The sequence below is a fragment of the Didymosphaeria variabile genome (genome assembly GCF_027946475.1).
Source record: "Didymosphaeria variabile strain IMI 356815 chromosome Unknown scaffold_1, whole genome shotgun sequence".
Lineage (NCBI taxonomy): Eukaryota > Fungi > Ascomycota > Dothideomycetes > Pleosporales > Didymosphaeriaceae > Didymosphaeria > Didymosphaeria variabile.
Genome location: NW_026611620.1, coordinates 1,940,918 through 1,957,906, shown reverse-complemented (window position 1 = coordinate 1,957,906; position 16,989 = coordinate 1,940,918). Strand labels below are relative to the sequence as shown.

The following is a 16,989-nucleotide window of genomic DNA, read 5'->3' as shown; positions in this document are numbered from 1 at the left end:
AAACAAATCCCGAGCAGCGTTTCTCGAGAATATTGTGCCGTTATCAAAGGGAGCGAGCAACTCTTCCATGCTTGGCTCATTACGGCACCATCGTACGGAATGCGATATTACTGCGTTCAAAAGCGCTTGCGAGAAATAAGGGCCTCCTGTCTTCATGTCACCTGTATCCGGAATCAGCAATGGGAGTGCTGCATAACCTGGAAGTACACACGGGTGAATGCCGGTCTGTATACGAAGTTAAACAGCGGCTGGATCCAGCAGAAGTGTGAATCTAACAGCCATCGGAACGGTTCCTATGGTAACTCATTAGTCTGTTGTGGGATGGTCAACAGCATCCCTATCATACTGGAATATCTGCAAGCCTCTCGTACGCTCTTTCGCGCCATGCGTTGTTCACGAGACTTTCCTTGTCGGTCGCTGTTTCGTGAGCTGCGTGATCTCGATTTATTGTATGTTGATGTGTGCTATCAGGCAGCTGAAAAAGACTTGTAGAGCCGTGGTATGACAGCCTTCCATCGGTTTCGATTCTCAAGGCTTCTACGGCTCGAGGAGGACAGGGGATAGCTTGGCTGTTGGAGACCAGATCTGGATCGACTGGAGTATCGTTGACTACAGGTTTCAAGTTGCTCTTTTGCGCGTCGAGAAGCGCCGCTTGGAGTTGCTCAACACGTTGTTCAAGTCGTTGTGTGTAAGATAGGGTCGGAGATCTGTTCCCAATGAGTCTATTGCCACTACAGCATGTATTGAGGGTCACGACAGCTGTTACGGAACCACGCGCGACCGCAACAGTGATGAAAGAGCAATCCGGTTCCTCTTACAATTTGTAGACGCATGTGTCCTCACGAGCTTTGCATCGATTGCAGATTGGATGCGTAGCATCGCATTTGACCTGGCATAGACCATTAGCGCCACTGAGACGAGCCAAATCTTGACAACACAATGCTTGCCTTTCGCTTTCGGCATGCTTCGCAAGAGAACGCGCTCTTCTTGGGGTGGCGCTTCTGGAGGGGTCCGCTTTCCATGTCTCATAGATTCTTCTTCGGAATTGTAATCGCTGGCAAGCAATTCTCGGTCATGTTCCGTGGTCAACGCTGCCCAAGTGTATGAATATTGGGCCCATGCAGCACGTGCGGAGAAGCAACGCTACTGCCAGTTTAGCCTCGGTTAACATCCGAACCTTCGCCTTTCTCCGGTTTACCCCAATGTCTCAATTATAACATTATTGCGTTCGGTTGAGGCACCACTGACTAAGTGTCTCAAGCTCGGTAGTCTTCGTTCAAGCGCTTGAAGCTACACCAAGCCGGCTCTACTGATTCTGACCGTGTACGGCGTGAAGATTGAAAATCCTTCAGCAAGATCTGCAAGGTGCAGAGGGCACCCAAGATCGACCATCAAATTGGCTGGCCCCCACTGTATTCATAACAAAGTACATCACCGTCTTCGAAACGGATGTTGACACTAAATCCGACGACATGAGAGATCTATCGGAAGTTTTAGCTAATCCCCCTTAACCGGCCCGATTTCTACGCACGAGAATCACCCTCTCGTTGCTCGACTGTATATTTGACATCAGCCTTTCCCTCGTAGGACTCCCCATAATCCATGCGCGGGTCCAGTTTCGACTTCCAGCACTTGTACCAGGAGTGGTCGAAGAGCTCGTGCATACGCTCAAGAGGCACACTCTTCGTTTCAGGTGCCCATAATCCTAGCACAACGATTCCAATTGCACAGATCATGGCCCAAAATATATATGCGCCCCACTTGTCGAGCGCAGCCAGCATGACTGGTGTCACTCGCACAACAGCGAATTGGTAGAGCCAGTGCAGTGCCATGGTGGTTGCGTACGCGAAACTGCGGACCTTGGTCGGGAAGATCTCTGTTCCGTAGATGTATGGGATCGTGCACAGCCCAATAGACCATCCTGTCGCGTAAATGAAGACCGATGCGATTGCAGCATCAGATGCGTGTTGATTCCCTTGCCCAATCGCACCAAAGTAGATGGCCATGTAGATATGAGTGATGCCTTGGAGAGCCAGACCGGCTAGCATGCAGCGTCTGCGACCGAGCCTATCAATGAGACCCCAGGCGAATATCATGGTGACAAACAGTTTGACCAGACCGTAGGCTCCGGATGTGATGAGCGAAGTTTCGGAGCCCTTAACACCAGCATACTGGAAGATGTCCGAAATATAGTAGGTAATACCATTACCACCTGTCCACTGAGCGATGGTATGCAAAGCAACGGCAAGGAAGTATCGGCTTCGCAGATTAGGATCCGTGAAGCACTCTTTCGCTATTTGAGGCATGGAGGTCTTAGATGTCTCGATAAGTGCATTGGCCTCCAACTCAGTTCTTTCGTATTCACCCCTGAGCGCTTGATCGTCGGGAGAGATCCCTCGAAGACGAGCAAGCGAGGCAATGCAGTCCTGTCGGCGGCCTCGCGAGGCAAGCCATCGAGGACTTTCCGGAATCAGGAAAGAGGCGAAGAAGCAGATGCCCATGGGGATCAGTGGAACCATCTGGACAATCTGCCATTGAGCTCTGGCTTGAGCCATATGCCTACTGACACCGTAGTTGATGAAGAAGCCCAGAGACAGGAATGAGAGCAGTACTACCATATACATGCTAGTCACCATGCCTCTGGACTTTGTTGGTGCGATCTCGGACAGAAAGAGTGGAGAGATGACCGTGAGGCCGCCTGCGCCGAGGCCTCCCCAAATCCTGGCGAACAGGAGGAAGCCGAAGACGCCAGATGAAAAGACTTGCATGAGGATGCCGCTGGCCCACACCATAGTAGCGATCCTGTAGGACCATAGCCTTCCCACCTTGTCGTTCAGTAAGTAGGCAATTATGGCTCCGAAGGCGGCTCCGAGCACACCAAAGGAACTGATGTTGGCGGTGCGATTGGCGAGTCCTGTTGCATTGCCGACCCAAAGGTTTTTGTTCAGACCATAGTCAGCCTTGAAAGCTGGCAAGGTTACGCTTGCACTAAATCCTCCCTCGTCGTAACCTATAGTCACGTATGAGTCCAGATCACGTTTGTGGGGAGTGTCACATACCTTTGGGGATACCGCCAGATGCCAGAATAATGACAGCAAGTAAATAGAAAGGGGGCATCTTCGGCGCCATGTTGATGGCAATCGACGAAAATTTGGCAAGAGCTGGGAATCAAGCCTGTTGAAACTACTGGGGCAAAAGGCGACAGTATATGTAGGATGCGCGCCCCATAGAATCCGGGGAATCACTCCGGGGTATGGGGACCACCAGGGCGCCGCAAAAGTGTTGTTGAGAGTGGAGCTGGGGTAGGCGCTGCAATGACTAGCTTGTCACGTGTGGGAAAACTCGGCCATCTTCCGCCGATCCCTCGGTCAACTTCCGTAAACTAACAGCAGTCTGACTGTAGCCGCTATCACAATGCGACATGCAGTGGGTATTTTGGATAAAACTGTTGCGCTGTAGGCGGACTTGATCATCCTCGGTATGAGACAGCAGGCACCGCAGATATCCACAATGATATGCCGAGCGCCTCCTCGAGGCCTCTTATATACTCGCTCTGTGGGCCACACGCGACTTTGGTAGGTCACTTCGCACCCTCACTTCTGTCTCAAAATGCCTTCTCAGAAGATTGGGCTCCTTCAGTTCCTCAGATCTTTCATGAAACAGGTCCTTACTCGGTTTTTCAGGCGCGCGAAAACCTACATTCAGCCACTACACCAATCAGCTAAACTCCACGATGATGTCTCAAACCTGTCTACACTTTCTCGTCGAATGCCAATAGGTGCCTGGGATTGCCATATGCACGTTACATCCCCGGGGTACCCCCTTGCCGCAAATGCAGCATATACTCCGTCACTACACAACCTGCAACACGCGCTAGAGTTCGAAAACACCATTGGCATCTCCAAAATCGTCTTGGTGCAGCCTTCTATCTACGGCAACGATAATTCTTGTCTTCTCGATGCTCTCAAGAATATAGGGCCCAGCAATGGCCGAGGCGTTGTAGGCATTGATCCTGATACGATCGAAATGGGCACGCTCCAAGAATGGCATCAGTTAGGCGTTCGAGGAGTGCGACTAAACCTCAAATCGACAAATGTTCAATTTACGGAAGAAGTCCTTCGAGGTCAACTAAGACGCTACGCAGATATCATAAGGCCTCTTGGCTGGGTTCTAGAATTGTTCATTGGCATGGAAGCCATCCCGATCCTGGAACGCACTGCTGAGCACCTCGGAGTACGCTTGGTCGTTGCGCATTGCGGTGCTCCGATACTGCCCACGGTGAATAAGAGAACATATCCTTTCGATCCTTACGAGTTAGATGGGTTTCAAGCTCTTGTCACCTTGTTGCAACGCGGCAATACTTGGATCAAGTTCTCGGCGGCATACCGATTTGACCCGGACCCGGAAATGCGCGGTATTGAAGTACTAGCACAGGAGCTGTTAAAGAAGGCTGGGAACAGGGTCGTATTCGCATCAGACTGGCCACATACACGATTTGATGGGCTCGATGTCCGACCATTCGTCGAGCGATGCATGCAGTGGACCGACGCAGCAGGTCTGACAGAAGAAGTGTTTTCTCTAAATGCACAGGAGCTCTGGCACTGACACAGCCAACGTTTCTTCGATGCTTTCACCACTTATCGCTTGGCAATTTGACTCTGTACTCTGCATACCCAGAGTCTCCGAACGTGTCGTAAAGCTTCCTCGCTACGGCGTTCTCATGCCGCGTCAACCAATAGTACTTGGAGCAGCCTCTCTCCTCGGCAGCCTTACCGCACGCGACGATCAGCTTCCTGCCGTACCCTTTTCCACGGATGTCAGGATTGACGAACAAGTCTGTGCAATTTAGCAAAAGCTTCTGCGAGGGAGGGGAGTCCATGTACCGTTCAGGTAGCAAACGGGCTTATCCGACCATGAGGATGTATGGAAGAGGTAGTGCGCAATGCCGTTCAGCGAACCGTCTTCTTCGCGGATCGCGAGCGCGTGCAAGTCGCCACTTGGGTCGATGATACGGTCGAAAGTGTTCTGATACTGCGTTTCGGGGATGGATGTCTGATAGAAGGCGATATATTGGCGAAAGAGGTTCTGCCACTGGGTCCAGTCGGCTTTGCTGATCGTAGAGACAGACATGGTGGCCAAATCGATCTAAGAGGCAGGAATGCTCTGTGGTTTCGTACGTGCTTGTATGTTGAAAAGATCAGGCGCTACCCTGAGATGCATCACGGCGTGTAGGGCGCAAAGCGCTAATCTTCCCCAACTTGAGTGAGCTGTTTTGGTAAGCAGTCGTGGTGCTCATAGATCTACGGATACACATTGTGCATGTGCGATTGCAATGATCTGAGGCTAGCTGAATACATAATAACATTGTTGGGTTTACGTAGGAAAGCTGTGTCGTTGCGTACGTGGGACACGCATCTGGGGCACGCCCGCTAAACCCTATCCGGTTGGTGAAATCGCTCGCGTCTTCTGCGCTCCTCACATGCTACTACGAACCTCCTACACGACCACTCATTGCGCACCGTCGACAGAAGACGGATCAATGTCGCTGCAGAGAGCGCTGGACTTATCCTCCCTAGGATCAGCAGGGACCATGCGCAACGCTGTTGCCTGGCGGACGGGCGGGTGCCCGCTATCCTGAGAATATAGGTAGCACACGCCCATCGACAAGAGAACCTCCTCACCGGCTGTAGACTTCGCAGCCATGTCCACCGCACGCACGAGCCCGACCCACAAAGCACCTCTTGTTTTCGAGCCAACAGAGATTCACACGACAACCATGATAGTCCTCCACGGTCGTGGATCTACTGCTGAGAGATTTGCCGAACCATTTCTCACGAGTCTCGTTGCACCAAGAACACGGGTCACCCGAAGCCAAGTATCTGAACTAGCCTCCGAGAGCACAACGATTTTTCGCGATTACTTCCCCAACACCAAGTTTCTTTTTCCTACTGCGCCTCTGCGCAGGGCAGCAGCGTTCAACCGTAGCCTCACGCACCAATGGTTTGACAAATGGTCGCCACAACACCCAGAGCTTAAGCAATACCTCCAAGTGCCAGGCCTACGCGAGACAAGCACTTATCTACATGGTCTCCTGCAACAGGAGATCAACGTTGTGGGCGCGCCAAATGTCGCTCTCGTTGGGATTAGCCAAGGATGCGCGTCCAGTCTCGTAGCAACGCTGTTATGGGATGGTGAGCCATTTGGGGCCTTAGCTGGCATGTGCGGGTATCTCCCATTTCGTAAGGGCATGGCCGATTTGATGATGGACGAGAAAGAAGACGAAGACAATCCATTCACGGATACGATGGGCGGAATAGGCGAGGTCTTGAAACGGAAAGGTGAAGAGTTTGATGACAACACAAAGTTCGGAAAAGCTTTGTCGTGGCTGCGTGAAGAGCTAGAGATGGAGGGGGGACGCAGATGTGTGGGACCACCACCAATGCAATCGATTCCTACCTTCATGGGTCACGGAGCGGAGGATACTCTGCTTCCTCATGAGCAGGGCAAGCAGGCTGCTGAATTTCTGCGGGCAATCGACGTCAACGTCAAGTGGAAAGAGTATGAAGGTTTGGGTCACTGGTATTCCACAGAGATGTTGCGGGATATCGTCGACTTTCTAAAGGAGCGGAAGGGATGGCATAATATTGCCTCGACCGGCCGCTGTGACGAAAATGGAGTGAAAATTAAGCACGAACATACAGAACGAGAAGAAGACAGAACGGTATCCGTACAGTTAGAGGAATAATAAAGATATCTCCAATACGTCCAGGGCGTAATCTTCGACAACCAGATTATCATTCTCAAAATTACGATGCTCAGACATCTCTGCTTCCACCGGCGGATTGAGGTGGGCGGGGCCATCTGCCAAGGACGTCCAAGAACTGCATGTGTTATCAAACAGAACAACAGAGCGGAGAATACTTGGTGCCAAGGTCGCAGCATCTTGGCTGCATCCTGCCAATGAAGACAGCATACGAACAACAATATCGGCATGGCGCACGTGTCGCGTGCTACAACCACTTTCTATTCATGTGGTACCACCTAACAGATACGGTATGGATGTGACGTTGCTAATAGTACGGTCTTATTATGTATAAGTACAATAGACCTGGAGCTACGAGTTTATCCAGGCATTTCTTTCAAGTCGCTTTAGTCGTGCTTTCGCTCGTCAATAAAATGCGATACTCGCTCACTCTTTTCGCGGCAGGCCTTGTCGCCCAGACAGGCCTTACATGGGCGGTACCACAGGCCAAGAACTTCATCTACATTGTGCCTGATGGTTACGGACAAGCCTCTCAAACCATGGCACGTGATTATGTGTCACTCCAGAAGACTGGTTCGAACGCAAGTGCGCCGATCATCCAGGAGCTTGCTGGAGATCGATTGGCATGTAGAACCGTTCAAGTCATAAGCAAAGCAACCCTGACTAAAGACAGGTTCTTGGAACAGTCCGTACGTATGCAAGCGATAACTTGGTGACCGACTCAGCAGCTTCCGGAACAGCCTACGCCTGTGGCCACAAGACATACAATGACGCCATCTCCGTGACTCCAGATGGTCAACCTGTGGGCTCCATCCTCGAGACAGCCAAACTCGCTGGATTCAAGACCGCCCTGGTTGTCACGTCCACGATCAACCACGCCACGCCAGCAGTCTACTCTGCGCACGTTGCGAACCGTGACTCCTACGAGGCTATCGCTGCTCAACAAATTGGTTACAGCCATCCACTCGGTTCAATTGTCGACATACTCATGGGCGGCGGACGCTGCTACTTCAAGCCACAGTCTGACCCAACCTCTTGCCGCAGTGACGACCTTGACCTCTTCGGCTTCGCCCAGGAAAAAGGGTACCACGTGATGCAAGATCGTTCCGCATTCGACTCGTTCTTAGGAAGCGGTGGCTACACCACCAACGCTAGCTTGCCGTACATCGGCCTTTTCAACGACGACCAAATGATGTACGAGATCGACCGTTCCAAGGCACCTGAGAAAGAGCCCTCACTGCTCGAGATGACAGAAGCAGCACTAGGCACTCTCGACCGCGCCACCAGCAATTCCACGAAGGGCTACTTCATCATGATCGAAGCCTCGCGCATCGATCACGCCGGACATGCCAACGACGCAGCAGCCCACGTACATGACACGATTATGTACAACGATGTTCTCGCCTTTGTGCAGAAATGGATCGACGAGCACCCGAATACCCTGCTAATGAGCGCCGCGGACCACGAGTGTGGTGGCTTGACGACCAACGGATTTGATCCGACACCGCTCCTCCAAGTACAACATTCATTCGAGCATCTCGAGGCCTTGTGGGAGTCCTACAACGGCACGGACAAGCGCGGCTACTTCATCTCTACCATCCTCCCGGCCGCCGGACTAGCCGACGTCACAGACGCGCAGATCGACGTGCTGCTGTCCGCCACCAGTCCCTGGGCGCAGATGAAGGTCATGATCGCGGATAAGGCGGGCGTGAACTGGTCTACTGGCGGGCATACAGCCACGGATGTTAATCTGCACGGGTATGCGGTAGGGGAGAAGTGGAGGGAGTTCAAGGGCGATATGGCAGGTAACCACGACAACACGGAGTTACCAAAGTACATCGAGAAAGTGTTGAAATTGAACATGGGTGATACTACCGCGAAGCTCAGAGCTGGCAATGGGAGTTGGGTTCCAGGAGTGAATGCGGAGAAGAGATCGGTATTTGCGAAGAGGCATTCGCATTAGCTTGCTGGTGGGATGTCAGGAACAATGGGAAGTCCCTAGCTGGAGACTTCCACATCAACACCTTCTATAGCATACCCACAGATCTCTTTTCACCAATACTTCGCCCACTTGCTCTCCCCACCTAAAACGCCAACAAATTCCCGAGCGACTATCCGATCCACTTGTTCACTTGGATGCAGCTCATCATACCACAAGTAACTATCCCTATCACTTCTCGAAATATTACCAGCACCAATCACATACCCCGTAACATTTAGCGGCGCGGTGCCATTCAAATACTCCTTCGGGTTCATATACATATCCGTGATCAGTGCGTGAACGTCGAAGTTTGCAATACTCACACCCGGCCAGGTGTTGTTCACCCGAGTCTCAAATGGCGTGCGGTACGCGTAAATTGAGTTGACGGTATCAACGGTCTCAAGCATGCGGTAGCTGATTTCGGTGATATTCCCAGCTGCGACTGAGGGCTTTTCGGGGAAGAACTGTGTGGAGTTGAGACCGCCGTGTTCAGGAGTTGCATATTGAGGAACCAGATTCAACGGGGCCAGGTTCAATAGAACGAAGTATCGAGCGCCAGACTGATACAAATCGTCTACTACATCATACACACAGTCAACATAATCCGAGAGCGTTTTGCCGGCGACTTGGCTGTCAGTCAAGAAAGCGTCGTTTCCAACGTCGTTCGTGCCGATCCAGATTGCGTAGACGGTGGTGTCTGGGGTGCCGGTGAAAAAGGCTGTGCCGTTTGGAGTGATATATTCCGAGTCGGCAATGTAGGCGGGGAGTTCGTAGTTGATGATGTCGGGGAAGGGCGCGTCGATGGTGGACCACCAGCGGGGGGTTATGTTGTTGGAGCAGACTGCGCCGCTGACGGCGTAGTTGTAGAGGGTGCTGTTTGTGTAGATGGAGGCATAGCGGGGCCAGACGAGCCCGCCGGTGGAGGCTTTATAGCTCTGTATTCATTGTTAGTCTGGTTCATCTAACGATTTTTTGACTGTGTGCATGTATGCGGATAGATTTGTTGCCACACGGGTTTTCCAGATACCTATGGTGTCTTGTCTCTCAATCTCAAGAAACGATGAACAAAGATCACACGTACCACTCCTGCATCCCAGCCAACGGGCGGCGCAGACCCATTGTGGCTTCCAAAATATCCCAGGCGGTTTTCATCCGTATAGCTGTCACCAAAAGTTACCAGCGTCTTGAAACTTTGCGACTGCCAGCTGTTCGTGGTGTAATCTGCGCATACGACACCGAGCACGATGCTAAATAGTAGAAGACAACGCATGTTGTCGTTGGCTTCTCCTTTCCGGTGATTGCACAAAGGCAGAAAAGTTGTAGTCGCGTCCGGCACTTTAGAGTCAGGTCGCAACCGGGTCGGCGGTACGTCCAAGCATTATATATCTCATTCCGCCTCCCGTCATTCTAAGGCGCACAAGTCAATTTGTCGCTCCGAAATCTCCGCATTGACATATTGAGGTCAGGATCTTGCAGAGCAGCAGCGGGGTTGCATGGCTAGATGTACTTGCTTAACGCGATCTAGCCTGGTCGGATGCGGTATCAGCCTAAACTGCTTGTTTCCGAGGCAATCGAACGTCATGCTCTCGGACAAGACATTACCCACAATGTTGAGCGACTGTTGTTGGAACACGGCGACATGGTTGCTATGAGGTCGGGCACGTGGATTCTCCGAGACTGTGCATGTCAAGAGCTATCTTTGAGAAAGCGGGCCAATCAGGAGCTCACGGACAGGAACAGGGCTGCGGGGCCGATTGACCACAAAGCACAAAGTGTTACAGGTAGTACAATCGCGACGAGTCGTCGACATGGGGCCGGGGAGATGAGCGAACACGCATGTTGTTGAGACTCATACCTTGGTCGATGCTTTGTGAAGGCCACGAAGTACGTCTGCAAGGCGATCAACACGAGTATGAAGCTGAGGAACGGTTAGAAAGATGGATCCTGTTCCTGAGATGCGATGCATGTGTTTTCGATCACGTCCACCTGCGTTGTTGGGCCCTTCCAAGGTCGGGTGATGTGTGGATGTGCACGGGCTCTCAGTCTTGGGGAATCGTCCGAGAGTAGGTAACCTGGATTTCAAGATTCGAGTGCCCGAGGTTTCTCCCAGAGCTTGGAGAAGGTCGACACGATGGGCCGACGCTCGACGAAGTGACTGGAAGCTGGCGTACCGAAGGCGCAGTGCGTCAAGCGATGGTGCCACGTATCACGGGCGACGCTCACGTGCCTGCCGCAGCATGCGGGCGTAGGGCTGTTCCCGCTTCCCCGCGGTACGCATTGTTGTTTTAGCACGATGTCGGATGGTGTCGGTTTGTGGATCGTTATCACCATCCGCGCGTGTGCTTTATGCAGGCTCGTCCGCATCGGAGACGGGCGCCGACGGTCCAGCGAGAGCTGCGAGAGGCGTATGCTCGCTCGGGGGGCGTGGTGGTGGTGGTTGCTGCTCTTGTAGGGGGCCAGGTGCGCATCCAGCGCTGGGAACCACGGCGGCATGGGGTTGTGCCGCACAGGAACCGTGATTGCGATGGCCGTTGGGCTCGGTCAACAAGGTTCCACCTGGACAAGGCCAGGCTCAGGCGACACGCTACGGGGCCCATTGCTCTGCGCTGGTCCTTCGCTTCCATTCAGTCGGTGACGAAGGCGTGCAAGACGCCTGTGGCGGCCAATCAAGGGTGTGCATGCGGTTCCCTGTGCAAAAAATAACGTTTGGTGCATGTTGAAGTGGCATGGTGTTTCATTATGCTGGTGTTCAACCATTACAGACGGTGCACGCTCGATTCCCTGGAACCCTAAATTAGTCTTGAGCCCGAGTTGTCCTCTCCAATATTCCCACTCACCTTGTAACCTCTGATGAATCTTAGCACTTCTACTGCGTGTCTGAGAATCCCTCCTTCTACCACTACGACTCGAGTGCGCCCTTTGAGTCCATCGTTGCGGTGCACGAACTCCATCATGGCTCTCTCGCCATCAGCGCGTCCCTCCACGGACAGATCACTGCTCATCGTCACTGCCACAAAAGCACGATTCCGATGAGTTCGTCATGATTGCGAGGGAACACGGTAACGACGCCGCTTTGGTATTGACATTGATGCACACTACAACCGTATCGCCCTTACGAACCCATGGCAAACAAACACTTGCAGAACACCTTTATCAGCTCCTGCGACCCCAGGCCACATAGCTGTCCTGCCGTTAGTACGTTCAACCGAGTCGCGCAACAAGGTGACTCACACGGGAAGGTACAGTTGCAGACTCGTGTTTCGTAACTCCAGCCGGGCGTCGTTGTTGAGCGTCTCCACCTGCGCAGCAGACATGCCGAGACGCTCTGTGAACAACCAGAGGCTTGCCGACTCTATCAATTCACTCACCATTTCCACGCTGTCCCGTCCAATCCTGGCCATGTGTGGCTCTGTCGCACAGTCAATACTCGTTCTACATGCTAGCGGCGCGGTACAATTCCATCTCCGCAAGCAAAAAACTAAAGGAGGAGTCAGACCTACCTGGATGCCATCCGCCTATGGGCAACTGGAATGTGTTGACATTGATGTGTCTATACCCAGCATCGGAAAGCAACCGCCCGAGTCGATGCGGTCCAACACGTGGATCCCGTCTCGAACTCTCCATTGCTTCGGTATATCTGATCCACCAAGTTCGCAGGGCAGAACTTGAGTCTATCCGTCCAGTATTTGATTGGATATTGAGATAATACTCTACCATCTGGACCCAACCGCCCGGCTTCAAAAGCCTCTTCATGTCTTGCACGTAGCTCGGCCATCTGGTGTTTTTTATTCCTTGTGCTAACAGGTGTCAGCAGACAGACCGAACCATCGTTCAATTCGTTATGCATACCGACGAAACGGGAATGAATCAAATCGTAAGGCTTTTGTTCGAATACGACTGGGTCGTCGAGTCGGTCATTGAGATTGTAGCCGTGTAGGGTGAGGTTGTCCGGCTGATCTGGAAGGAACTCCGTGTAGACTAATCGCACATACAGAGTCAGTAGGGAGTTTACTCACTCCCGTGTTCCAGTGTTACGTACTGTCAAGGCCGGTCACCTACTCCAGTTAGAAGCCAAGATACCACGACAATGAGACGAACGGGTCCACAGAAAGTGTGACCTTCCTGCCGACTTACCTCGCACTGTCCATACTCTTCGGCAAGCTGGACGGCCCATTGTCCCCTTCCATACCCGCATTCGAGGATTGATCGAGGGTTGGGGATATTGGGAAAGAAGAGCCTCTCCCCGAAGAGTTCGTAAATCATGTCATGCTGTGCTTCTAACCGATCTTCTTCGCGCTTTTTTGCGTCAGCCAAGTCCGAGCTGGACAAGCTGGGAGACATGTAATGAGTGGATTCGCACCTCGTCTCTGCATCCATGAAACAACGTCAGCGTAATCCAACACAGGACACACAGAGAAATCGATGAGGTCGCGGTGTAGCGACTGATGAGCTTTTGGCTGCCCTGCTCGAAGGGAACCGCACTTCATTGAGAGAATACGCACACTGGAACACAATAAATCCTCCTATCGACCGAATACTTCTGAAACTGGCGCTCATGTATCCACACCAGGTCTCGTACATTCGCCATTTGCGCGGATCTTGCCCTAGTCCACGGTCTTTCTGTGATTCTACAAGGGAGACAGCATGCCCTCGGTTGAGCTTGCACAGTTCTTCGCACTCCTTAGCGATCTAGGATAGCTAAGCCACAAGGGGATCTCACCTCCGGAAAGATATGAACACGTCGATTGAAAGTTGGTCGCAACAATGGTAGAATCCGTCCAGTTAAGTGATGGATGGAGGAAAAAGATCGTACTTGTCAATAGACCAGCTGTTGCAAATCGAAGGGCCATATTGCGACCTTTGCTGGAGACCAATCAAGGACTCGGCAAAAGAGTCTGATTGCGGCTATCCTAGACTGAATGGAGATCAGGGCCACATGACCTTGAGTAACCGGGACTACTGGATTCCTGAGGTATCGACTGATGCTACTGGGAGTTCCTGGCCCGCAACCACTGGTAACGGCGGCGGGCGGTGATGAGCTGGCCATAGCCGCGATAACCAAGCCCTAGGGAAATTGGCGGGAAGAGGCCTGGCAGAAACACAACATGCATGGATCCGGCAAGGTCATGCTCCCCACCCTGGAACAGAACATTCGCTGCATAAAGAACATCGCTCTCCCGAACGCGGAGCTATCCAGCACTCTGCCGACCAATGAGTTCGTCGATCGTCATCAAAGAATCGTGAATGCATTAGCCTCAGAGCTAGTGGGGTCAAGACAATGACTCCGCCATACACAGACACAGCGTGATGGCGATATTGAGAACGTGCGCGCTATGCTACGGGAAATCGACTAGCCGCATTGAGGAGTCCAACGTGGTCCACAAATAGCAGACGGGACGTCGAAAAAGGTTGCTTTGGTCGCGGAAATGTCTGTAGGAGCAAAATCCGAACAAGGCCTTGTCCCGAAGCGCTAGCCAGCTAAACGGTGCGCATGAACCTTTGACAGGCGTTCTGAGCAACACCGAATGCCAGAGATAAGGCACACATTGCCCACACTACCGTTGACATGGCTCTGGTATGTTGCAAAGGCCACGACCGCCTTCTGAGGCAGCCAGGACTAGGGCACCACGGCCACGGGAGCCTCTACCACTACAATATTGCACAAACTCCATTTGAAAGAGAAACATGCGTCAAACAACCTTGTTCTCTGCGTTAAATGGTCACGGGTTCCTACATTGGGATGCGGTCTGGACATACTTCACACGCAGATCCTTCTCCGTCGGAGCCTAGGACAGCCGCACGTCCAGAATTGTCGGAAGCTCTACATATGGGGCGCCATTGCTCGTCTCAAAAAGCGCATATGTGCCGGATACCCAAGAAGACAACGTATGGGCATTCTTTCTGCCGCATTGCGGCCCAATTCCGTGTACTAGCTGCAGCTACATACCCGCATAGATGCAAGCCAAGTGGTAGTCATTCTACTTCTTGTTGCTTCACTTTGGCCGCAAAACGATCATAGTCTGTCGATCAGCACGCCCGAGGCTGGTAGTGGATGGACTGTCGTACATCATCGGGCGGATTCCCAGGAGAAACGACTCGACGGGTCTGCCTGAGCCTAAGCACCGGCCAAGGTTTCTTGCATGCACACGGCTCACATAGGTTTCTCGCACAACAACACGTCCACGGGCCACTGCTAACATCCTGCAAAGTTCACTAAGAACGCCAATTTCCCGGGTTCGTTGCTCCGATCGCTACCTGATCTCACGGTGCCTACCGAGTCGCGTACTGGCACAACCAGGTGCACTCTAAATGGCCTAGCTGGTAGCTCGCGAATCCAGCTTCTCTGCTCTACCTCTCCCGTTTATGTTGCGGCAGCATTATCGCCATACAGATTGCACCACGGCCTCCGTCTTTGTCTCTGCACGCACGGCTGAGACCATCGGTAGACCTATGCCAAAGCGGAAAGTGGAACGGCTCTCGCTCATAACAAGCGAGCGATACTGGTTCTTGGGCCAATGGATGGTAGAACGCAGCTGCCTCCTACGCTTGCTAGCGGTCGCCTGCAACCTGTCCGGCATCTTCCAAAGCGCATACAATCCTAGACAGCGCCACGTAACACCGCGGACCGATTCGGGCACAAAACGTCTGCACGGGGTTTTCGATTTACCCGCCATGGAGGGAGAAACTATGCATGACGAGCATCGTGAGCGGGGCCGTCGGCTGCGAGATAACCAGCTGTCAAAGTTTGCTAGTACGTCCTGCACGGAATACCGCAACCTCGAACAGCCATCGGTCCTTCAACATTCTGCTAGAGATCAGAGTTGTCACGATGCTTCCCGTGACCACACCAAACCCAAGCTGTGCATCATGTCATAAATGGCAAGGGTAGCATGGAAAGGCGTATGAGCCTCTGCTCGTAGTTTCGAGGGCGCTCAATACTCGACGCTGATCTGCACCTTCTCGGCTCCTATGCTGTACAACGCGATAGGAGCGCCGCCACGTTGGGATATTATTGAAGACATGCATTTGCAGCGAAGCGAATGTCACACAGGTCATCGCGGAAACAGGGGGACTGACCCCCGAGTGTCACAGCATCTTTACAGAACGAAGTTATCGGTATCGCGGTGCTCCGCAATTGCCAATGTCTGACCGGACTATGGGAGGCATTCGGCGCTCAAACCACCATGATAAATTGAGCATGACACCCTGCTCCGATTGTGTTCGATTGTGCAAAGGACGTACGTCCCAGCGTAGTACCATCGCAGTGTACGAAGTCCCTCACGACTTCCTCATGCGTACCCGTCATCGCTGACCCTTATGAAGAGTCTTCGGACGCGTTATACCAGGTGTCGTCGGGCGTATTCAGGAAGACAATGTGCGCTATTATCCCGTGCTCGTTGCTATTGAATATGACATGATGGCCTCAGCTCTACGCCACGTCGTACTTGACAGTGGAGGACTACTAATCGCATACACGATTTGTCTAAGCATTCAGCTGAGCGCATGGTGTTCAGTTCAGCGTCGGTGGGTTTTGTAGCGCGAGGGTGGGATGAAGACGAGGCAGGTCGGGGTACTGGTTGGCCTAGAGCTGTCAATTGTTCGCACTGGCGTGCATTACGGAAGCAACAGTGTCAAAGGGTTTTATGGAACGTTGCCAACGCAGCGAACGCATCTTGGTAAGAGTTTTTGTTCACGAAACGCTTAGGGCGATCGGCACAGCCTGTGTGGCTCCAAGTTCGGCTTATGTAAAAGCCTCCCTCGTCTTTTCGCGAGCAGTCAATGTTCTACTACAAATTCTACAATCAGGTCTCGTAGCGATCAAGGAGGGAACCTGGTTCCGCGCTCTCTAGTCGCGTCGTGCTCGAGATGGCGGATGCACCACCATAATGATGGTAATTGTAAGCGTCAAGAGTGAAGGCAGAGGCCAATAGAACGGACGAACCCACGGATACTCGCTGGCGTGACCAAACCATCTTTCATCTTGTTGCACGCAGACATAGGAAGGTTTGTTCCCTGATGATGATTATTCGCATTTCAGGACCCAAAACTGCGCGGTACCTGAATGCCCCACATCGCGGGCCTCTCTTCGTACAGCGCACCAGAACGTTCGCGCACTATCACAAGCAGACAGGAACAGCGCGGCGCAGTCTTCAGAATGGTTTCGCTGACGCGACAGCTCGGTAGCGGCGTCATGGTCCGGCAGGTGATGTCGAGGCTCTGCTCTGGTTTGCCGGGGACCTCGCAT

General features: G+C 52.6%; 6 protein-coding genes across 6 annotated transcripts; 3 read left to right on the top strand and 3 right to left on the bottom strand.

Moving 5' to 3' along the window:
• Positions 1–1,523: 1,523 nt before the first annotated feature.
• On the bottom strand, positions 1,524–3,129 carry N0V89_000625 (uncharacterized protein; the record flags this gene model as incomplete). Its single annotated transcript, XM_056209446.1, has 2 exons — positions 1,524–3,010; positions 3,060–3,129. The coding sequence occupies 2 exons, from the start codon at positions 3,127–3,129 to the stop codon at positions 1,524–1,526; spliced, it is 1,557 nt and encodes a 518-aa protein (XP_056076268.1).
• Positions 3,130–3,795: 666 nt separating this feature from the next.
• On the top strand, positions 3,796–4,605 carry N0V89_000624 (uncharacterized protein; the record flags this gene model as incomplete). Its single annotated transcript, XM_056209445.1, has 1 exon — positions 3,796–4,605. One exon carries the CDS (start codon positions 3,796–3,798, stop codon positions 4,603–4,605), a length of 810 nt encoding a protein of 269 aa, XP_056076267.1.
• A 25-nt stretch (positions 4,606–4,630) lies between these two features.
• HPA3 (D-amino-acid N-acetyltransferase) lies at positions 4,631–5,130 on the bottom strand (the record flags this gene model as incomplete). Its single annotated transcript, XM_056209444.1, has 2 exons — positions 4,631–4,836; positions 4,884–5,130. 2 exons carry the CDS (start codon positions 5,128–5,130, stop codon positions 4,631–4,633), a joined length of 453 nt encoding a protein of 150 aa, XP_056076266.1.
• A 571-nt stretch (positions 5,131–5,701) lies between these two features.
• N0V89_000622 (uncharacterized protein) lies at positions 5,702–6,745 on the top strand (the record flags this gene model as incomplete). Its single annotated transcript, XM_056209443.1, has 1 exon — positions 5,702–6,745. The coding sequence occupies one exon, from the start codon at positions 5,702–5,704 to the stop codon at positions 6,743–6,745; it is 1,044 nt and encodes a 347-aa protein (XP_056076265.1).
• A 431-nt stretch (positions 6,746–7,176) lies between these two features.
• On the top strand, positions 7,177–8,726 carry N0V89_000621 (uncharacterized protein; the record flags this gene model as incomplete). Its single annotated transcript, XM_056209442.1, has 2 exons — positions 7,177–7,390; positions 7,492–8,726. 2 exons carry the CDS (start codon positions 7,177–7,179, stop codon positions 8,724–8,726), a joined length of 1,449 nt encoding a protein of 482 aa, XP_056076264.1.
• An 89-nt stretch (positions 8,727–8,815) lies between these two features.
• Positions 8,816–10,014, bottom strand: N0V89_000620 (uncharacterized protein; the record flags this gene model as incomplete). Its single annotated transcript, XM_056209441.1, has 2 exons — positions 8,816–9,679; positions 9,826–10,014. The coding sequence occupies 2 exons, from the start codon at positions 10,012–10,014 to the stop codon at positions 8,816–8,818; spliced, it is 1,053 nt and encodes a 350-aa protein (XP_056076263.1).
• Between the last annotated feature and the right edge of the window lie 6,975 nt (positions 10,015–16,989).